We start from the raw sequence: 22,224 nt of genomic DNA, 5'->3' as shown, positions 1-22,224 counted from the left end.
AAGGCAACTGTGCCGATCACAGCTACAACAGTCCTGTAAGCCCGCCAACGACTGTCCGCATCGCATCCCACAGTAGAAGCATCGTGAGAGGGAAAAAAGTGGAGGAAGACGCAAGGGCGCGCAGCTTATCTGATCTTGGCAGGGATCCAGCCCGTGGCAGTGGAACCACGTATTCAAAGAAATGGATGGATTTGATGCTGCTTTGCTTTTGCTTTTGCTTGTGAGCCTCTTTCTTACAGTGCAGTTCAGTGCAGGACATCCAATGTAATTGATCCATCCAATGGATTGCTGCATGAAATGGATTCCAATGATAACAATTTGTCTGCCCGGGTGGATTACTTGCTGCATCTCAGGCTGTTATAGGCGTGTCTTGCGCTGTACTTGGAGCCATTGGGCGAGGACTTGCATAACCTGCTAAGGTTTGTACCCCTCTTCGACCGGACCCTGTTCCCGCCCAAAGCCAAGCAAAAAGCCAAGTTCGGTGAGCAGATGTGAAGGCCTGTGCCTGTCGAGCGAACTATTAATTAATATTAATAATACTACTCTCAATATTGTCACTGTTATTAACTAGTACTATTTTTTGATTAATTCATCCACTCTCTATTCTCTTCTCATATCACCTTCTCTCATCTCCTCTTCTACCCGTTTGCGTTTGTTGGTTTGCAGCAAGAAAAGGCCACAGCGAATACAGCACCCGCTAACGCATCGTGCGGTACCGATACCCACACGTGACACTCTCCCGCACCGCATCGGCCTCTCGCGCCCACCACTTCCGTCGGTACTGCGCATGTACACCTACTGCTCTGCTCAGTCTCAACTTCGGCAGGCGGCTTAACGAGGCTTCTCAGCTCATCCATCATTTTTCCCTCTTCCTTCTTTTTCTCATTTTTCTTATTTTTTTCTTACTCTACCATCTTCTGTCCCGTCTTTGTGCTTACCTGTCTCAAACATTTCCTCTGCCTCTTCTTTTTGCCCAATTTCCGTGGCGGGGGATTGATTCTGTTCCCTTGCTGCTCTTAATTTCATTTTGACTCAGCTTCCGACACCCTACCTTGACTCTCTCTGTGTCTCTGTCTCCATTGTGACCCCGGAGTATCATGATGCAATAACCATGACTTCTCTTCCGCCTTCGCCTTCGCCTTCGTCCCCGTCCTCTTCGCCGTCTCCCTCTCCGTCATCTTCGTCGTCTTCCTTCTTACCCCTGGCAGACACGCAGCAGCTCAAGCTCAAGCAGAACCAGTCAAAGCACCGCTTCGTAGTGCCGAGCTCCAAGCCTAGCCGCCGGAGAGAGTCGCTCGACGCCTTTCTCGACAGCCTCTCGCCTTGGGACCTGCTCTACATCCGGAACCGCTTCCGCGACGGCCACATCAAGATGGAGGGCTTCGCCGGCCTGAGAGAACTGCCGCCAGAGGTCTTCGCCTCCATTGTGCCTCACCTGCGGCTGCAGGACGTGCTCAACTGCTTCTTGGTCAGCAAGGACTGGCGCGAGGCCTGGACGCAGGGGGTCGTCTCGACGTTTTTGTGCCGCCGCTTCTTCCCCGGCCTCTTGGAGCTCTACGGCGGCGACGTGCCAGACCGTCACGAACTGTTTCTGGCCTCGGCCAAGCGCTACCTGCGGAAGCACTTCATTAGCCGCAGCAAGCGATCATTTGTCTCATGGGATGTGGGCTGGAGCTCTGATTACTTCATCAGCAGCGAAGAGGCGCCGCCGAGCCGTCAGCTTGGTGACTTGCGCAAGGTGGACTTTGGCTTCGCGCCTCTGACCATCTGCTATTCCAACGGCAAGATGGCCTGGCAGCCGGACAACTGTCACCTCTTTGTCGATGACTTATACACCCGGGAGAGGGCTCGCTTCAGCTTCGGTGTCGATTTCGTCTCGGGAAGGCCGCTGCAGCTACAGGCCGTCACCGACAGCCTCGTCATCCTGGCATCAAGTGCACCTTCGTACCGGGACCGAAACTTACCGGACAATGGACAAACCATGTACGTCACAAGCGCCTCTTCTCATTTTCGGAGTTATAGTCTCATCTACTAACGTTTGCCTGCTAGAACCGTGTTTCACCTGGAGAATCGGCTTTCTAAAAACGTCGTCCTCCCAGGCAAGTTTGCGCAGTGCTACGCTCAGGGTGACATGGTGGCGTTTGTAACCAAGCAGGGACATGTTGTCATATGGGGCTGGAGTGACACTGCCTATGAGCTAGAGATTGACCACGGCGAGCACTTTCATCAGCCCAATGGCTGGGAAAAGGACCTGGGAGGCGTGCCCGGCGTCATGTTTCATCCAACGGACACAGACATCGTCTTTGCAGGATGGCTGAACTCGCCTCCACTGCCAGGTAAGTGTAAGGTGTTGTTAGTTGGCTCATGTACCTCAAGTGCTAACCATGTGCTGTCATTGTGCAGACTCCCGCATCCACACCATCGTTGTCATCAAGTTTGACCGCGGCGTTCCTGTGGCTCGATTCGAGACTTCACTCTCCCTACCAGGGTACCGACGGCACCCCGACAGTCGGCACTCATGTCCGGCCATGCGCCTAACTCTTTCATGCCACAAGATTGATAATTACGGTGGCTACGCCATAGGGATTGTCCAATTTGTGCTCCTCAAAGAAGACGCCCCCTGGGAAGAAGAGGATAACAAAAAGAATCCCGAATGGCTCTGCATCTGCTTCAATGTCCTCCTTGAGTCGTTTGCACAAAACAAGTATGAGAGTCGTCGGAGGCCGTACCCACCAACGGTGAAACACTTTGACTTGTGTGTATGGGAGGATCAGTTCATCATTGCCTGGTTCGACGAGTACCTCGTCAGCCGACACTACTCGTACGGTATGCAGTGGCTGGTGGCCAGCCCCTCCGATGAGGACGGATGCCCTCGCATCAGTGAGCTCGATGCTGCAAGTCTACGCCATCGATCCGACATTGCAGGCTACATGTTTGAGATTGGTTTTGCGCGGAGAATTTTTGTAGACAACGATTTCCTCATCATCACGACGGGCCAGGGATACATGCTGCTCACATGCAACGACGAAATCGATCTTCCCGGTATAATAAGCACGGATGAGAATGGCGTGCCCGAGTTCTCCAAGAATCCGCCCTGGCCCATCCAGGGAGAGCGAATTGAACCGCCGAGGCTGCTCGGCTCGTGGGACACAAGAAAGGTTACAAGCCTGGAGAGGATTTCTTGGGACACTGATGCGACATGAAATGCTGCTCATAAACGAGGGGCAAATGACGACATGTAATTGAGACTATGTGGTATGAATGATTGGACTTGGCATATTTTGCACGGAGCAGGTTGGGAAAAAATCGTGAATCAAGCTTGGAAGCAAGGGACATTTAGTATTGCGTGCGTACGGGAGTATCATGGCGAAACGGTCATATGGGAGGATTTCTGCGGGCATTTAAAAAAGAGAGACGCTGGGATTATTTTAGGTGGAAAATTATGTTTCTTTTTGTTTATGTTTCTTTAGATTTAATTGTGTATTTTGTGTTTTATACCTTGAATCTTTCATGATGTGCATTTACATTCCATACCTATCCTTTGATGTCGCCATAATGTTCAGGTGATGCATAATGTCCATGCCCATGATCATCCCCTTATCAGCTAGGGACCCGCACCCGCTGTAGCATCAGCCAGATCCGCTGGAGCAAAGCCCCTGACAGCCCCGAGGCCCCACCGCTGGGGACGCTACGGAGCCCGCGGTGTGCCACTCCAGGGCCCATGACCCCAGACTTTCAGCACTCACTTCCGAACCGCGCTATCGCCGATAAGAGCTGTCTCACCTAGCTGTGACTCTTCTATGATTCCTATCGCCACCCTTTGTCCTCTCCATCTCTTTTCCCTGCTATCCAATCGTCACTCTTCCTCTTCCGCTCTTCTATTTGCGGCCCCTTTCCCCTTCTTTTCTTCTTCTTTTTCTTCTTTCATTCACTCCTCATCTGTTCTTTAGCTTCAGTTCAAGGATGCGAAACTATTAATCATCTCCAATTCCACCTGACCGAATCAATTCCCTCTTGCTGCTGTCGCGGCTCTCCTCCCCATCCATCACGCGCGATGCCGACCTCGGCTACCTCCGATCACCAGCGCTTCATCTATCCGACTGCTCCTACGGCCCTTGATGATGACGACCGCTCTTCCGTCCTTACCAGCGATGACGAGGGCGATGAATCGTCGGGCATTTCCGACCCTGCGCTCCGGCGCCGCCAGATAAGATCGAAGCAGATTGTTCGCTTCATCTCTCTTATCGCAGCCACCATTGCGGCCCTGTGCGCAGGCTCCATTGTCGTCTTCTCGCTGTACGCGCCAAAGTTCCTCTCGCGATTGCACTACACGCAGTTTCAGGTCAATGGCGTCGCCATCGGTAGCTCCCTGGCCCTGTATCTGCCCATCTCCATCATGGGCTACGTCTGCGACCGAGTCGGCGTTGCGCCGCTGGCCCTGCTGTCGGCATTCCTGTTTGGAGGCGGATACGGGCTTGCCGCTGGCATCTACAAGAAGCTGGACTACGAGTACAACACGCTGGGCAAGTCTCACGGCGCCGAGAATGGCTGGTCATATCCGCTCATGGTGCTCGCCTTCATCATGATTGGCGCCGGCACGTGCGCCATGTACATCAGCTCCGTGTCGACGTGTGCCAAGAACTTTGGAAAGGGAAAATACCGAGGACTGGCGCTGGCCATGCCCATTACCGGCTTCGGCCTGAGCGGCATGTGGTTGAGCCAGTTTGGCAGCCGATTCCTGTACGAGAAGAACCCTGATGGGTCCAAGGGCGATGTCGACGTGTTTCGCTTCTTCGTCTTCCTAGCGGTGTTGCTATTTGTCGTTGGAATCCTCAGCGTGTTTACTCTCAAGGTTGTCGACGAGCAGGACCTCATTGAGGAGGCCATCGAAGAGCTGGAGCAGAGCGGCCTTCTCGATGGAAGCTCTCTCCTCGCGCGATCGGAAAGCCGACGGTCCAACGCTGGCTATGGTGCAATTCCTGCAACCGCTGCAGATGATGATGCAGAGGGCGACGATGATGACGATGCGAAATGGAAGAAGAACTGGGTTCTCAATGCCGAGACACGCCGCTTCTTGACTGACCACACCATGTGGCCATTCGCCTTGGCTTTCCTCCTCATGATTGGACCTGGTGAGGCCTTTATCAACAACCTGGGCACCGTCATTGGCACTCTCACGCCTCCCATCACCGAAGACCTCAACAACAAGACTTCCGCGGCTACTCACGTCTCCGTCTTTGGCGTCACTAGCACCATTGCTCGCCTTATGATTGGAACTCTGACCGATATCCTGGCTCCGGCACCCGAGACGCAACACATTCAAGTCGCTCCTTCGCGCCCTTCATCCCCGCTCAAGCGCTTTGCCATTTCTCGTGTTGTCTTTATGCTCATCTTTGCAATTCTTCTCGCCATTGGCCTTTTGTTCCTTGCCAGTGGCGCTGCCCAGAACCATGCAGACAGATTCTGGATTGTCTCGGGCCTTGTCGGTGCCGGATATGGTGCCATCTTTAGTTTGACACCACTCATCGTGACCATTATCTGGGGCGTTGAAAACTTTGCTACGAATTTCGGCATCATTGCTATGTTACCTGCTTTCGGATCTACTTTCTGGGGTCTTGTTTACTCGGCAGTCTACGAAGCTGGGGCTCGTCGCACGACGACTCCGTCACTCTTTGGCGAGGACAATGGCGACGGCGGTAATGATGGGTCGGACGATTCTGTTTGCTACGGAAAGCATTGTTACGCAGCTACTTTCTGGGCGGAGGGGCTTTGTGTGATTGCGGCGTGCTTTATGCTCTTGTGGGCGTGGAAGGGCAAGGGAGGCTGGAGCCAGCGCGGTATTGTGATATAGACGGTTCGCCTTTTGATCATGGGCGTTTATACTTGTTCTTTTTATTTCTTTTGTTTAATGTTTGGGGTTTATCTTCTTCTCTTCGGATGGATCATGTTTACTTTTTGAAAGAATGTGAGATTGACACGGGGTTCGCACCCGCATTCTTGTTACTTTTGGGTTTATTACTGTGAGCTTGGGATTATACTTGAGATTGAAACATTTAACTAGCGAAAACACGCATCCGGTGTTGGTGGCGTTGGAAATGCTATCTCTATTGCTTCGCTATTTCGAGCTTCACATGTCAGTTACGACGTTTTGCCTTTGTGATTGACTTGCGTCTAAGCTACTGCGCAATGCCATCTCCCCTCTAGCACGAGCCATGTTCTAGACTGCTTGCTGCCTAATTGCACCATTAAGGCAGATATGCATGTAATTTACAGCTCTCCAATGTCTCCCTGCAGACGGCAAGTCGTGCGTCTCTCAATGGACCAGCGGGCTATCTGCCCGCGTTTCTCGGGTTACACAAGGACTGGCGGTGTGACAAAACGGAACGGACATGCAGAGCGTGAAGTTTTTCGTTTAGATAGCGAGAGAGAGACGGCGACCAATGGAGAGGGTGGGAGGTGCATGGATAGTGGCGAGCCAACTCGGATATCGCTGGCTTTGTGTTTTGAGGGGAGGATTGCATGGCGTTAGGGGGTCGGGGGGTTGCATATGTGCAACCACTTTGACGGGGGGTTTTTTTTTATGTTGACTTTTGTGTTTGTGGGGGTTTTTGGGGGCATAATCTGTGAATGGATGAATGAATGATTGTGTTGTGATTGTGAATTGTGAGTTGTGGGATGAAATGGTTTGTGATGGTGAAGGTGAAGATGTGTTACACAATGTACGGTGTATGATGCATGTATAGCAAAGTAAAAGGGTAGACATCCTACAATAGCGATGGCTTCACAGCACTGTAGATGTCAGCTATTGTGTTTATGTAAACGTATTTACTCTTCAACATCAGAATCATCATCTTCATCAGATTCAACAGATACACCACCCTCAGTCTCATTCTCCAACGCAACTCCCTGTCTCAACACCCTCATAATATGCTTCACCCACTCACCATCCAACAAACTCTCCCACGCAAAGCAATAAAAATCAAGATCCCGTTCACTCTGGTGCCCCTCTCCTAAAAGTCCCAACAGCTGCAATCTCCTCTTATCCCAAAACGCCAGCCCAAACGGCCTATACCTCTCGAATCTCGCCTCTGTAATCGGCAAGCCGTATCTCCCCTCCCTGAAATGCCGGAGCTGAGTTATTGCAGGGGCTTCGCTCTCAAGACTAGCTCTCGTTTGGCCGAGGAGAGACGCTTCGCTGAGCTGTGGGCTTTTTGCGAGTTTTCGGGCTTCGCGTGTGGGAGGGAGTTTGATGGTTGTGTGGCCGTAGTTATACCATATGCCTATGCCGCCCCAGGTTGCTTCGCAGGGGTCCGGAAGGGGGGTTACTGGGTTGACGTGTTTGACGTCTGCGGGGAGTTTGGGGAGTTTGTAGAATGGTTGGCTTTTTGTTTGGAGGTTGAGTTTTTCCAGGTATTCTATTACGGACCGTATCTCTTCGCCAGTGTTGATCATGGAGCCGTCGTGGGCGAGGCTGTCGGCCCATGTTGGGAATGTAGAGTTGATGTCATCGTAGGACCAGCCTGATGTGCTAAAGTTGTAGAAGACGAAGGAGCGTACGTCTCCTACTAGTTGGATGAGCCATATGGCGCGTGTTACACGCATTTCTTCTACCCAGCTGGGTGGTCCAGGATTAACCACTTTGTAAGGCATTCCAACGAATACTTGGTGCCAAGCGGGGGTTTTGTCGTTCTCTGGAGGATTGGAGCCTCTTATTTTGTATAGAGGTAGTGGAGTCTGCGCATGTTGCGGTGCGAATATGCTCGGATTGTAGACTTGTCCGAGGTAGAATGATAGACAAGCATGCGTAAGAGCTGATATGTGATGTGCTGTAGCAACGACGGATCGAAGAATTGACACCGGTATGTCTGCGGCTATTAAACGATCGGGACCAAAAGAGATACACGTCTTGTTCTTGATTGTCTGCATAGGTACTATGTGGTGTATAAACTGGTAGCGCAACTCATCGCGACTCTTGAACGGAAGAGCGCCGGCCCGCGTGAGAATAACAGCACGGATGATTTCCTGGATTTTCGGTGGCAGGACGGAATTCGGGCTTGAGAAGATGATTTCAATGATGGTGAGTGCTTGAGTGTTGAAGAGGCGGAGGGAGCGAGGTGATGCGGTGAGAAGGTTCCAGAGGGTGTCGAGGCCGGGGAGATGGGAGAGGATTTGGAGGAGGATTTTCTCGGGGATGTGCTCTATGTTTGGAAGGGTTTCTGGGTCGTGTTTCGGTGATGACTCTGAGCTGAGATTTGGTGGCGATTCTGAGTCGGGGTTTAGTTTGCGGCGTTTGCTACGTTCTGACATGGCGAGGTTGTTCAACTAGAGGGGGGGCAACGTGTATTTGGTTGTATTCGCGAATTTCGTGTGATGGTGAGTTTGGAGATTTTCAAGATAGTAGCGGCTATGGTGTCGTGAGGATGAAGCGTCATAAAACAGGTGACGCAGCTTCGCAGATTGCAGACAAAATAAATCCCGAGGTTCTACGATTCTAAGAGGAAATGATCGTCATATAATTGTATTCTCGCAAAAGCTTTGAACAGCACAACGCCGTACGCATGAAGTTTATATATCGTCATCTTAAGTGGGCCAAACTACCTAGGTAATCATCAATCCCCAGACTAAGGACTTTAGGCAGCAGGTAGTGAGCTCCATAGCGAATGCTCTGTGTAAGAACTATGCTCATTTCAGCTCTGATAGATGGTTAAGTTGGTTGAGTCTCCGTTACCCGGGAATATGAACCAGCAAGCAGGCGTTAGTTGATTAGACAAATCCACATTTAACTGCTTCTGATCTCCGAGATCATATTTGGAGAGGGACTAGCTGGAAGGAGTGGATGTGGGAATGGAGATATTTAAATAACTTAGGGGCATATTATACTGGCGGATTGTACATCGTGGATTAGCAGAATCTGCTGCTCATGTAAGTGGGTGGTTCAACACATTCGTGTCCCCACATGCAACTTGAAAAGACAGATATTTGTTCCTTTCGCCGACGGTTAGTAGAGGAGTAATCCATAGGCCAACAGCAATTCCATAAATGCGCAAATCATCAGGGTTTTTATGCAGCAGCGATACAAGCCTGTTCATTTCAGTATTCTATCCTAGGTAGCCTTGGTAGCGTATTTCCACTAATACTCCCCACGTATAGAAGTTGCGCGTGGGGGACCACAGCAGATTTAACCTTGCAGTAACCCGCGTGCGATTGTAACAAAAGTCTACCTAGCTAAATTGATAGGGAACTTTTCTTAAGGCATGGTTTCGACAAACCGGAGCGAATTGAGAAAACTACTTGTCTTCAATACAAGGTAACAGACATTCAAGACTCTTCCAACGAAAGAGTCTCTTAGACGCTGTTTATTTTTCTGTTACGTTTCAACTTCACAATCAACTTATCTGAAGGATTCGTTTGCCATATTAAAGCACAAGCTATTGGCAACATATTTACAAGCATTGTGCAGCATGCATATGCATCCATAGCACGATTTGCGGTTCTCAGCTTCATTATTGGCAGCCTCATCATTTATTTGAGACTCGGGGCTGCCTATTCGAAAGCCAGAGCTAAAGATCAGCCCTTCTAGAGTCTAAACTGTGGAGGATTTTCATAAACATGGTTCATTATGACTAGGATGGACTGCATTGATGCAGCATATTCTGGTGGGGGAAAGCGAGCGATGCTTGACCGGTGAGCAAAGACATGAATCCTCCAAACAACCCCGCTTCTCTTTGTCGCACTTCAGTTGTTTGAGCAGATCAACAATAGATGTAAGGATCAGCGCTTCGCAGACCTTAGTCACAATAAAGTCACATGAAGCGCTACAAGTATAAAGGTGCACACATGTTTCCATCTAACTCCCTTCTATTCTGATTCTACTCTGCAGCTACCTATCTAACTATAGAAGAGTTCAAAAGAACGACGATATGATATGATATGACGCAGATCAAAATATATTGGGTGATTTTCAGAAGGCTACCGGAGGAAGACGTGTAACAACCTCTAGCATAGCTTCTTCATTTCATGGTGGACGGGCGATATGATGAGGACGGGACGGAAGAGTTCAGCCCCGATTTCTCGTATTTTTGATGTTTTATCGCTATCGCGATTGTCTGTCGTGGAGTTAACGAATTTATAATAGAATTGGGAAGATGAGGATGAGAGAAGAGAGTCGGGCTAGGTTGGGACGACGGGCGTGTCGATGGATTTATAGTGCCCTGGTTTCGGGCTGTTGATCATCACGTAAGATGGATTCACACTAGCTACTTGTGTGATGGTATAATTTCTTTTGTCATAACTTAGGGCTGTATGAATGGTAATATAATGTTCTGGAGATGCATGGTGCTGAGTCTGGATGTACATGTAGTTGCGGTGCTGTGTCACCCGAGTTTCCGTTTTCTGTTTTCGGATGTGCGTTGATAGACTCTCTAATATTAGCTGCTGCCTGGCTTGCCATAAGCTCTAGTTTTGGAAACTATTTACTGTCATTGATGTAATTATGCATAATTGGCCGGCCGCTACACGTACAAAGTAAGTACATAAGCAGGTATTGTTCTATCCAGTATATCTACAACTCGACCGACCGCATCAAACCTCCCCCCCCAATCCTTCGATTTATGTAGCGCTACTACTCTGCCCGTTAATTTTAGTCGAGGCCGTCTTTATAAGAGCCAGCCACCCCGCCGTTGATCTCTCGGCCCCGCACCCTTCTATGACATTTCCTAGTCAAGGCACTTATATCGCCTAGTGTGCCAGTATCAGACATCAGCATCTGTATGGCTCGCTCCAGGATTCTTCAGTCGAAAATCCGAGCAATGAACAGACGGACAACTTGGACTCGATTTCATCTGCCACAATGGCAGGGTTGGCCAAAATGGTCGACGGGAAGCTCTGTCCTCGGACCGCTTGCAGAAGTGACAGGTTATGACAAGGTCTGGCTAGGGAGGCAGGTTGATGACCCGGAGCAGGCTGCCATCATCATTCGTAAGTATTCAGCCGAGAATTTCATGGACTCAGCATTAACATGAATACGCAACAACAACAGTATGGGCATCTGCAGAAGCCCTCAGGAATTTCCAAGGCTCTCCAGCATGTGCCGAATTTCTAAAGGACCTGCCTGACAGCGGTGTTGTGTCCGATGGGTTATTCCAGCGTCTGTCCCTGAATGATGCAGAAAGTATGGGCACCGCATTGTCAACAACAGCATCACGATTCCCTAGCCTCCACTGGCATCATAGCGACAGGAAGGAACTCGAGGTAGAGGGTCGTGTGACGCTTACGGCCTTCTTAGTACCGTACGAGGGCGGTCCTGACCTCGAGCAAATACGTTTCAGCATCGTCAGAGCGTTCAAAGGCTTCGTTCCCGCAGACTGTGAAGATCTACGGCCACCGCCGCCGCTCTCGCGAGACTCAATTCCATTTGGAGGACAGTGGCCAGGCCTGGTGGCTTTTCTACCAAAGCCGGATGGTTTAGTGTGGGCTTGGACGGACACCGGAGACAATGAACAGTGGAAGCCGCCGGGACAACCAGTGGTGGCAGAGGAGAGTGGCAGTGGCCGGATGGTTGTATGCCAGTTTCGCCTATGGAATGGCCTCTACGGTGCCACCCGTCAGCGCGAAGAGGCATCGGCAAAAAACCCGCTGGCAAAAGAGTCATGGGAAACCGTTGTGTCAAACGTGATACCCCCGGTTACGGCGTGGGAGCAAGAGCGTTGGGATATTCAGGTGGCGCCGTCCTACCTTCGCCCCCTGATAGATGAAGAGGAGGAAGAGGAACCACTGTAAAGAGAAGCAATAGAGGTAGGATTTGATCTTAATCATAAAGAGAACCAAGAGTTTCACTTTGGAAAAACTACGGCGGCGTAAATACTGAGCTGTGAGAATGACAATCACGGACTAGTACATGATATAGCATGATATAACACTATTGAAGAGCGATGGTAGTGTGCACTGGGAATATGTGCCGTTATTCTGATTTGGCTATCTGCCTCTGCTAGAGGAAGCGAGACCAATGTGTATTTTCACAATAAATCATCCCAAATACCTAGACGACTCTACAAATGTCCTCGTCCTTGGCCATCCGTATACGCCCATGGATGCCTTCACCCTTCTACCTGGTTAGGGAGCTTTCGCCCCAAACTTCTTGTCTCCATTCGCTTCCTCAATAATCTCAAAGTCCCAATTCCTGGATATGCCTTGGCTCGCTGTGCCATATAGGTAGAACATGTGCGCAGCGAAGAATACGTAGTTCTCGGGGTTCTTGCGCGCCCCATTTACGGCGTTTACGTTGGCCCAGCTGATGCACGTCATGAGATTATCTATCCATGTTGGATCAGTATCGTAAACACCTGCATACATGAGCAACAGGGCACCCACATTCTTCGCCTACTTGTAGAAATCCATATTGTCCAGTTGTCCCAAACAGGTTGTGAAACGACTCATGGAGGAGCGTTGCACTCTTGGGTAACACGGTGTCAAGGCCTGTGCCCGCGGAGATCAGTGCATCACCGGCCGTGAACGAGTTTGGTGCCGAGGTTGTAAAGCTCGAAGGACAGATGATGATGTCTTCGACCTGTCGACGTCCCTTGAGTGTTCCGGTCTTGGTATTTACCTCTAGTTCTGAGATAAAGGAGGTGAGACCGAGACTTTTTGGATTGCTGCAGTAATCTGCGCCGGTTGGTGAGAAGTAGTATCCGTTGAAAGGCGCGTATTGGCCAGACCACCAGATCTTATTACCGGCCTTTGTACCGATGGCCGTCTTGTAACCGGGTATTGATTCAATGGGAACGAGATTGCCGTTTTTGTCTATGATGCCATTACCCTGATAGTCCTTTGCCGTGTCGTCTTGCGTTTGCTCTATAAGCCAAGTACTGTCGCAAAAGATATAGCGTGAGTTATCTATAGGATACCAAGGAGTACCATCATCATTCAATGCGAATGAGAAGAAATTGTAGACCCATTGGAAGATTTCTAGCTTCAAAGTCAATCTAATACAGTAAAGATACTAGGAATAAGAAAGATGAACATACTACGAATATTTGTGACACCTGTTGTGGCTTTTGCAGTCTCTTTGACTCCGAAGAAGGTTGTAAACGCCGCTCTGACTTTTGGTTCCGTTTCATACTTATCAATGGCCGCAAGAGTCGTTTCGAGGGCGTAGTTGATTTCGATCAGCCAGTTATTCATAGTTGCGGTATAGGCATCGCAGCCGCCGTTAGCTGTTCCGCTCTGAATTATAAACAGCTGATCAAGGGTCGGGGCGCCTAATACAGTGTATACTAGTACACTGAATAGGACTGGGAATAGTCCCAGATGAAAGAAGAGCTTGGCCATAGCCTTTGAGAGCTCAGGATAGACCAAAGGTGAAGAGTTGTTGACCTTGATGTCAGTTCTACATGCAAAGACCAAAGGAAATAATGGCGAACAAGTCCATGTGGTAAGGAGCATGTAATCTCTCGTGGACGGTATGACTAGCTTACTAGCACGCAGATGCCTGATCATATGCAAGAAACCCGTTTCTCGTCCTGAAGACCAAGTGTGACGTTGTAATCTTAGAATAGGCAAAATGTCTCTTGATAGCCAGAGGCTGCTGACCTTGGACGGATTGAGAGCTACAAAACCCGACTTTCTTTTAATTCATGCAGACTCATCCTATTGCTACTGCATGTGGCTTCTCTTATGAGATATGACTGGCCATTGGGGAGATGGTGTGATGCAACGGCCGATTTTGTTGGACCACTTGACCACTCACTATCGAATTCCTCCAGGAACAATTCATTGCAACCCTTCTAGCATGTTGAGAATAACTATCGTATACTCATTGCTTTGCTATAAGGATATGGGATAGTGGGGGCCAAACGCGCGTTGCCAGATGATGGATGATGTCTAAGAGGTGCGCTTCTGCGGATATTGATAGAAGACTATACCATACGTAGATTAAACCGATGGCTGAGACATACATGTACTCATAGTTGCATATTTGGAGATATATGAGAGAGGAGGGGGATAAGGAGTTGACTGCTTCCACAAGTTTGCTGTGGTACTACTTAACCACTAGACGTTTCTCAGTGATCGGTGGTGAGATATTTTGTCAGCCAACTCTTCATCCTTCAGACTTTAATTACAACTATACACCAAAATGAAGCGAGTTTACAGAGCAGAGTGGAGTCTCTGAGTTGCCGTTACAGCCGTAGTTGAACACAAAGTTCCTAGGTTGCCATGTGGTACAATGTATAATCAAGGACGGGTAAGCCAAGAATAGCTCAGCAGCAGGAACATTAGCAATCGACTAGTATTATATCGAAGCTACTAACGTAGCTTCTTTTTACCACCTCACAAAGAAAGTAAGCGAATCCAACTGAAGAGCAGAGATGCAAAGCAGATTATTACTCGAACAGGAAATTAGCCTATATATAACAATGTTGCCAAAGCAATCCTTCCGGGGAGCAGCAGCAATCCTTCCAGACTACCGCAATCCTCTGGAGTACCAACAATCCTTAAAGTGTAAATACAACCCTACGCGGCTGTAAGCTCGCGAATGTAATTTCCGCCAAATTCCTGCAACACTTGCCTTGGCGACCCAATTCTCCGATTTGTACGTTATGTCAGCTCCAGCCAGTTGAGTTTCACTTGAGATTTACTGAGAGGACTAGCTTTACTTAATATGTTACGGAAAGAAGATCTCAGTTTCGGTGGTTGAAGCTCTCAAGCTTAAGCATAGTTATAGCCTTCAACCTTGCCATTCTCTTCACCTACCCCGCAGTTAATGGACTTCCCGAAGGCTCCGTAACTCGTAGAAATAAATCTGCACGACGATGCTAGCGCTGTGCTGTTGACAGGGGTTATGCGGGGCCAAGGAGAAAACGGCAATTATATGCCGATCAGATCAGGGGCCGGGACGAAGCCACAACTCCACTGCGGAAGCCAGCTTCCCGGCTTTTCCCTAAATAGGACGTGTTTCGATTTGTTGGAGTTACTGTCTGTCTACCATCGATAGCTCGATGAGTGTTGAGCAGCTCATCACTTTGTATAGAGAAAGAGCCTCTGCTTAACATGCCACTAATTACTGATCGTCTGACATCTGATATCTGAGTGAGGCTAAGGTGCACCCAGCAAAGATGAGAGAGATGGTGAAATTAACAGCAAGCTTGGGAGGGAGAGAAGAGCAAACTTGCTCTTTCATTCCCTGGTTCAATCTACTAATTGACATTGCATTGCCTTTCAACATACTGAGTTATAACTATCTAACAACAAATAGAATTACCCAGCATGTATTTGCGAGGCACACGCATTTGTCATCAATAAGGAAAGTATGATGGAACTCATTCGGATTGTTTTGTCAAGTTGATTGACTAGTTCTGGGGGTTTCTCTAGAGACATGATTGCAAGTATGCTTAAGCTATGAGCTACAAAGATGAAACCCCGGTCTCATACCCAAGTTCTAAGCCCCCGTCGTCACAATCTTAATCAGAATGCCCTCGGGCGTGTACCCAGTAGGGTAAGTCGTGGCTGAGTATGCCGGGTTGGAAGCATTGTAGACGACACCGAGCGAGCCGCCATCAGTACCACAGCCGATGAGAGCAGCGGCTTGCTGAGCAGCGGTAGCGCCGGTTCCACCGTCAATGGTATTGGCGATATCAGCATAGAGAACGCTGCTGTCGACAGTGTCGTCAATGTGCTTAGCGATGACCTGGACTGTGCCGTGGGAATAGACGGTCCACTCGGCGCAGTCGGGAGCGTCAGCTGCAGACATTGAGTACAGCCGTCCGGCCTTGGTTTGTGCTCCGTATGCGCGGAGATATGCCGCGACATAGGATACGTCAGCAACCGCGACGTTTTGAGGCGTGTTGTCAGGAGCAGTGTAGCAGAGGAGGTCGCCCGTCTCAGTGTCGTCGCAGATCTGCGCAGAACGCGGAGACACGAGAGACTTTGGGGCAGCGATGGTGGTGCCAACGAGCGCCAAGGAGACGATGCGGAAGAGAGTTTGAGAGAGCATCTTGAATGGAATGATAACTGAGTGCTTGTAGTGGTTGTATGAAAGAGATTAGATGTATCGAAGCTAGACTACCTTGATGAATGAAGCAATGAAAGCGAAGAGACTTTGAAAGCCTTTCTTTGTTTTATAACAGTTTGGAACACAATATGAAGAGCAGAGTATATGACGATTTTATTTCGTCAAAATGTCTCAAAACTCGAGGGTCGGCCTGTCTCTGCTGTTACCCCCGAAACACCCTGCCAAGCCGGATCGATGCTCAGGAATGACTGAAGACGGTTAAATGCAGGGGAGCCGATGTAATCCTACACCGATGCAATGCGACACAGATTCGATCCTACGCTGATGGATCCTACACGATGAATCCAGCCTTGATGCAATAACATGGTCAGACAATCCTGCACTAACACAATCCTATAATTATGCGATAGTATGTATTCTTGGATAATTCTTTTATTGTCTGGATACAGCGATGAGAAATGCAACCCTACAACTAACAATCCTGCTCCGATATACAGATACAATCCGATACACCCACCTTATCGTTACGAAATTCACAGGCCTAATTCAGGTGAACGGAATGAAGGTGGCATCATCATCGCAAAAATAGTTTGACAACATCAGGCAACAAAGAGGGACTTGTGTAAAAATTTGATTCATGTAGTTCAAGGATTGCATTCTCTAGGATTTGGTTTAGGCTAAGTTGAGAGGTAACCTGACTCTTGTAAGATCAGTTATGCAGCACACGGAAGAGCTGTTCCGCGGACGTATTTGGGGCCATAACATCAATATCATGGAAGATGCCCTTCCCCAGGTCTCATTTTCCATCCCCTTTTCCCATGCAATGGACTCGTATCAGGCTTCTACAGCAACATGACTGGTCCTTTGCCTCTGTTCCTAACTCTGCTGGCCGCACAAGTGAGCCTTGTGCGGTCAGCCACGCCACCACATCTTCCCGCAAACCTAACTGCGCTCCCATATGATCCAAGGGTAAGTCATTGATGAATTTTTCGACTTTGTCGTGTAAGGTTGGAGATGATGCTAACATCTGGTGGTAGCCAGCACCATCGTACATGGTGGACAACCAGCACAACTATTACCACACTGCACCTGACAAGGGAAAGCAGAACGGCCCAGTATGGCGTTACTCGGGTAGCCTGGAAAAGTTCATGACCAACCTTGGCAAAGGAACCGTGATCCGCGGGGGTTATGCCGGCTTTAACGGGACCAAGAAGACCAATTTCAAGGCACCAAAAAAACGGCAGTCTTCGGATGACTACTGGCTGACAACTCTTGGGCCTTTGGGAGCTGTAAGTCCAATTGTTTGATCTTTCAGTGATAATGGATGCTAATGTAATGGAAGCAACCTCTGGCTGGTGGAAACGATTACCAATTTTTCCGCAATGTTGTCGACGACTTTGGAGCCGACAACTCTGGAGATACAGACACAACCGAGGCTCTCAACGCAGCCGTAGCCAGCTGGAACAAAAATTCAGTTGGGGGCAACCAGACGCGATGCGGTGAAGAGTGTGGCAACACCTTCTCACAAGGTGCCATTGTCTACTTTCCGCCTGGCACGTACAAAATCTGCTCTCCTGTGATCCAATATTATTATACACAATTCATTGGAGATCCCAATGACATGCCTACGATCAAAGGCTGTGATACCTTTGCGGGCATCGCACTATTTGACACGGATCCGTACATTCCTCTTGAATCTGGGGCTCAGTGGTATGTGAACCAGAACCAGTTCTTCCGCCAGATTCGCAATTTCGAGTTCGACCTTACCGATATGCCCGAGTCGACAGCGGATCAAGGACAAGATCTGGTGCCAACAGGCATTCACTGGCAAGTAGCTCAGGCCACCTCCCTGCAGAATCTCATCTTCAGCATGCCAACAACGAGCACTACAACAGCCGTTGGTATCTTTTCTGAGAATGGCAGTGGTGGTTTTGTGTCTAACCTCATCTTTGACGGCGGCAACATTGGTTGGCGCGCAGGTTCGCAGCAATACACGGCTCGCAACCTGCAGTTCAATTTCTGTAATACTGCCATTCAAATGGTCTGGGATTGGGGCTGGACTTGGCAGCAGATTGACATTAATGGCGGCTCCATTGCTTTTAACATCTCTGGTATCGGAGGAGACACGGGCCAGGGAACTGGCAGTGTGTCCATTATTGATACTATCATCACCGGAACAAAGGTGGGCATCCTGACCAACAACGCTGGAACGTCTCCCAACATTGTACTAGACAACACTGTCTTTGATGGAGTTACCAGTCCTGTCTTGATTGATGGTGGCAGCACGCTGCTGTCGGGCAACTCTGATTTGTGGGCAACAGGCAAGCGATACAACGGATCAGCTGGCTCATCACAGACCGGCGACGTGATGGCACCAGCCAAGGCCAAGGGACTGCTGGATTCCAAGGGCTTCCTCTATGTGCGTGAGCGGCCCCAGTATGAGGATCAGAGCGCTGGCTCCTTTTTGGTGGCCACCACAGACGGAGGATGCAAGAACGATGGCTCTGGTGACCAGCAATCCTGTATCAACTCTTTCTTGCAAAAGGCCGTGAGTGGGGGCAAGATTGCCTACTTCCCGGCTGGCATCTACACGGTTGGCGGCACAATTGTCATCCCGACAGGCTCAAAAGTCCAAGGCTCGTCATGGTCGCAGATCCAGGGTTCAGGCTTCTACTTCAGTGACATGCACGACCCTAAGGTCATGATACAGGTTGGCAAAGAAGGTGACGTCGGCACCATGGAGATTGTCGAGATGCTGTTCTCAGTCAAAGGCAACACGGCTGGCGCCATCCTAATGGAATGGAATACAGCAGCGTCCGATCAAGGAGCGGCTGGCATGTGGGATTCACATTTCCGCGTCGGAGGTGCCCTGGGATCGGATCTAGATCTCGCGACATGTCCCAAGTTTAGTGAGAATCCTGAGTGTATTGCAGCATCACTCATGTTCCACGTTACGCCTCAAGCCAACGGCTATTTTGAGAACGTATGGGCTTGGGTTGCGGATCACGACAATGACCAGTCCATCTTCAACCAGCCAGACTCGACCATCACGCAAGTTGCCATCTTTGGTGCCCGTGGTATGCTCATCGAGTCTCAGGGTCCATCGTGGTTCTATGGCAGCGGCTCTGAACACTCGGTGCTGTACAACTATCTGCTCAGCGGAGCCAAGAACGTCTACATGGGGCACATTCAAACAGAATCGCCTTATTTCCAACCAGTTCCGGGTGCTCCAGCTCCCTTTGATGCTGCTGCAAGCTTTCCAAATGATCCTGACTTTAGCCACTGCAATTTCACAGCTGATACGGATAATGAGCAGTGTCGCTATTCCTGGGGCCTGCAGATTATTGACTCAACCGATGTCACCATCCACGGTGCTGGGCTGTACAGTTTCTTCAACGCCTTTTACAAAGATTGTGAGGACACAAGAAACTGCCAGGAGAGCATCCTCGAAGTCAAGGGTTCGACGGGTGTCGTCATCTACAACCTGTTTACTGTGGCTACCGTCGACATTGCAAACGGAATTGACGGTACCAAGATCCTCCAGAGCGATGGGAACCAGCGCGGCTACACAACTGAGGTCAGTGTATGGCTGCCGCTTCCTGGAGCTGATAATGTCAACATTGTGTGGGTTGGCACCGATATATGGCAAACTCCGACGGTGTCCTGCTCGTCAGCGCCTTGCATGTTGATTCTACCTACAAGCTCGCTGGCATCAAACACCACAATTTCGCCGAGCCAGTATGTTACCTCGTTTGAATACGGTGGAATCGGGCCCACGTCCATTGCCGGCATTGGTACTACAAGTGTCTTCAAGACGACCACTACGACAGTCACCATCACAATCCCGACCATTGTCACTGGCGGCATCCCCTACTCCAACGTCAATATGACTGGGACGGGTCCAACACCCGTCACCATCTATCCCAGCGTCAACATCCCGCCCGTCAACGTTCCCTTGCCCGATGGCAGTGGTGGCACAACTACACGCAAAGTCACGCTCCCGCCGTGGCCAGAAGTCAACGGCGGGCCCGGCTCAGAGATCTTCACAGACCCAGGAACGGAACCGGGACAGAGCTCTGGTACTTCTGGCAGCTCTGGTGGCAGCTCGGGCAGCAGCACGACTTATTACACTCCTCTGGGTTTCCCTGTCACAATACCGAAGGCCACTGTTACGACAGTAACATTCCCAGCTTCAACAGGAGCCATTACAATTTCGTGCCCGGCTACAACGTCTGTCGTGTTCAAGACACCTGCTATTGCTGTTGGAACTACGTGTACCAACTCTAACCCTTTGACACTGTACTTTGCCTGCCCAACCACAAAGGTCTTCACATTCCTTGCAGCTACTACGGCTGAAGCTTCGGTGGACTGCTCTCTGGTAACATCATGGAGCACTGGACAGGCCGACTCTACGACGCCGTTGCCCGTCTTTGCCACATGGCCGCCCTTCGGCCAGATTGTTCCTGTCACGACAAGCGTCAGCAAGCCCCAGCCCACCGACGATGGCGTGGTTGTGCCCTGTACCGCCTGGTTCTTCTTCATCTGCATCTCATGGGGTGAGCTTCACATTGGCGGCTGGCACTGGATCTTGCCGCCAGGCATCTACGGACCTGGTCCTCCACCCGTCGGCCTGATCAGATGGCCTCCTGGTGTTACTATTAAAGGAAATCTGCCAGATTGGCCTAAGATCACCATTGGTGAAGACAATCAGCTTACAACTGATGATGAGCCTGAGTGTCAGACAGAGACAGCTGAGGCATGCATCACTACGACGTTTGTCTCGGCTTCGACAACGCTCTCGTCAGCTTCAACATGCGAGACCATCTCGGGCTGTTCCATCACCGTATCCGACTCTTCCACTACTGACGTCGTCGGCACACAAACGCCCGCACCTATTGGTACCTGGTACGATGAAGTCTGGTCTACCGATGACTTGGGCCAAGCCTACACCAACTCTGTTCTCTCAGTGTTGAGCGCCAGCCTCGCCGCCGCCAGAGCCAGTTCTGGAGGAACAACCATCAGCTTCACTTCAGGCCCCACGGCCGGACCAACATGCAAGGGCGGCACAGCAGCTTGCGGAGGAACAATATGCTCTGGATACTGGTGTACGCCCAGTCCTACAGGGTATCCGCCTGGCTATCAGGATCCCAAGGATCCCAGCTCGGGAGGATATTCGGCGCCCACGACAAGCATTGGCTCAAGCACCTCATCCAAGCCAATTCAGAGCAGCAGCACCCGCTCATGTACTGCCACTGATATGTGCAACTGCGACGAAGATGGATGTGACGAGTGCTCGCCTGCCTGTTGTGCCAACGGCACGTGTCCAACATCGAGCTCAAAGCCTCCTCCGGCGTCTTCGAGTGCCGATCCTTGTGCCAACTTTGATTGTCGGGCTTGTGGATCTCCATTTGATGACCCTTGCTGTATGTCTTCTCATTGTCAGGATAGGGTAGTGTTCACACTTGCTGGAGGGAGGGTAACAACGGTGGCGTCAGTGTCGGCGTCAAAGACGTCTTCTTCAGCTAAAGGGGTTTCTTCAACTAAGCGATAGAAGACATGTAGAATTGTCAAGTTGATCACAAAGCAAATAGTATACAATATTTCGTTTTTTCGATACCACTGCATCTTGTAGAAAAGAGCGGTTCGAATCATGAGTTTCATCAACGCCAACCCCCTCTCCAGTAACAGACTCACAATTTGTCATTTTACAGATGTCACTTCTTGGCACAGGGGTAGCTCAGCGTCATCATTTGCCCCTACCTCAACCAATCAAGGTAGCGTTTCCTAATTCCCGTATTGCAGCGCTTCGTCTAGTATCTTATTCTTTGTGTTAAGCTCTTCATAAGAGTAGGCCTCCGTAGTACGCGTATGCTGGATGGTGTGGCACACTATGCTAACAAATGGCCCATGATGATGATTACCTACGCTAGGTAAGACTTGGGCTTTTGTGCTCCGTAATGATTGGTATGCAATAAATGTAGACACAAAATGATACTGGAAAGTAAGCTTTCTAAAAAGAGAAGCTACTAGATAAAGATAAAGGGGAAACAAAGAAGCAGTCGACCGTGTAAGACAAAGGGGGGACAAAGATCACAAGACTCATTTTTTAGCCTACAGCAATCCAAGAAAACAAGGAGCGCTTGTCAAATGTAACTCCTACGAGATTTCGTGCGTTTGAAAATATCTTATATCAATATATTTAAGTACGGCTCACTTCG

At 49.7% G+C, this 22,224-nt stretch overlaps 7 protein-coding genes across 7 annotated transcripts; 4 read left to right on the top strand and 3 right to left on the bottom strand.

Moving 5' to 3' along the window:
• Nucleotides 1-1,111: 1,111 nt before the first annotated feature.
• Nucleotides 1,112-3,203, top strand: T069G_08760 (uncharacterized protein; the record flags this gene model as incomplete). The annotated part of the gene is made up of 3 exons (XM_056175970.1): nt 1,112-1,983; nt 2,050-2,336; nt 2,404-3,203. 3 exons carry the CDS (start codon nt 1,112-1,114, stop codon nt 3,201-3,203), a joined length of 1,959 nt encoding a protein of 652 aa, XP_056026919.1.
• Nucleotides 3,204-4,054: 851 nt separating this feature from the next.
• Nucleotides 4,055-5,851, top strand: T069G_08759 (major facilitator superfamily domain-containing protein; the record flags this gene model as incomplete). The annotated part of the gene is made up of 1 exon (XM_056175969.1): nt 4,055-5,851. The coding sequence occupies one exon, from the start codon at nt 4,055-4,057 to the stop codon at nt 5,849-5,851; it is 1,797 nt and encodes a 598-aa protein (XP_056026918.1).
• Nucleotides 5,852-6,825: 974 nt separating this feature from the next.
• T069G_08758 (uncharacterized protein) lies at nt 6,826-8,307 on the bottom strand (the record flags this gene model as incomplete). The annotated part of the gene is made up of 1 exon (XM_056175968.1): nt 6,826-8,307. The coding sequence occupies one exon, from the start codon at nt 8,305-8,307 to the stop codon at nt 6,826-6,828; it is 1,482 nt and encodes a 493-aa protein (XP_056026917.1).
• Nucleotides 8,308-10,808: 2,501 nt separating this feature from the next.
• T069G_08757 (uncharacterized protein) lies at nt 10,809-11,778 on the top strand (the record flags this gene model as incomplete). Its single annotated transcript, XM_056175967.1, has 2 exons — nt 10,809-10,977; nt 11,039-11,778. 2 exons carry the CDS (start codon nt 10,809-10,811, stop codon nt 11,776-11,778), a joined length of 909 nt encoding a protein of 302 aa, XP_056026916.1.
• A 333-nt stretch (nt 11,779-12,111) lies between these two features.
• On the bottom strand, nt 12,112-13,179 carry T069G_08756 (uncharacterized protein; the record flags this gene model as incomplete). The annotated part of the gene is made up of 3 exons (XM_056175966.1): nt 12,112-12,311; nt 12,370-12,963; nt 13,023-13,179. The coding sequence occupies 3 exons, from the start codon at nt 13,177-13,179 to the stop codon at nt 12,112-12,114; spliced, it is 951 nt and encodes a 316-aa protein (XP_056026915.1).
• Nucleotides 13,180-15,433: 2,254 nt separating this feature from the next.
• T069G_08755 (uncharacterized protein) lies at nt 15,434-15,988 on the bottom strand (the record flags this gene model as incomplete). Its single annotated transcript, XM_056175965.1, has 1 exon — nt 15,434-15,988. One exon carries the CDS (start codon nt 15,986-15,988, stop codon nt 15,434-15,436), a length of 555 nt encoding a protein of 184 aa, XP_056026914.1.
• Nucleotides 15,989-16,858: 870 nt separating this feature from the next.
• Nucleotides 16,859-21,794, top strand: T069G_08754 (pectate lyase superfamily protein domain-containing protein; the record flags this gene model as incomplete). The annotated part of the gene is made up of 8 exons (XM_056175964.1): nt 16,859-16,975; nt 17,044-17,295; nt 17,349-17,456; nt 17,496-18,429; nt 18,487-18,599; nt 18,660-20,562; nt 20,605-21,429; nt 21,718-21,794. The coding sequence occupies 8 exons, from the start codon at nt 16,859-16,861 to the stop codon at nt 21,792-21,794; spliced, it is 4,329 nt and encodes a 1,442-aa protein (XP_056026913.1).
• Between the last annotated feature and the right edge of the window lie 430 nt (nt 21,795-22,224).

The sequence above is a fragment of the Trichoderma breve genome, chromosome 5 (assembly GCF_028502605.1).
Source record: "Trichoderma breve strain T069 chromosome 5, whole genome shotgun sequence".
NCBI lineage: Eukaryota > Fungi > Ascomycota > Sordariomycetes > Hypocreales > Hypocreaceae > Trichoderma > Trichoderma breve.
Note: the sequence above shows the minus strand (reverse complement) of the source record. Positions and strands in the feature narration are given on the sequence as shown.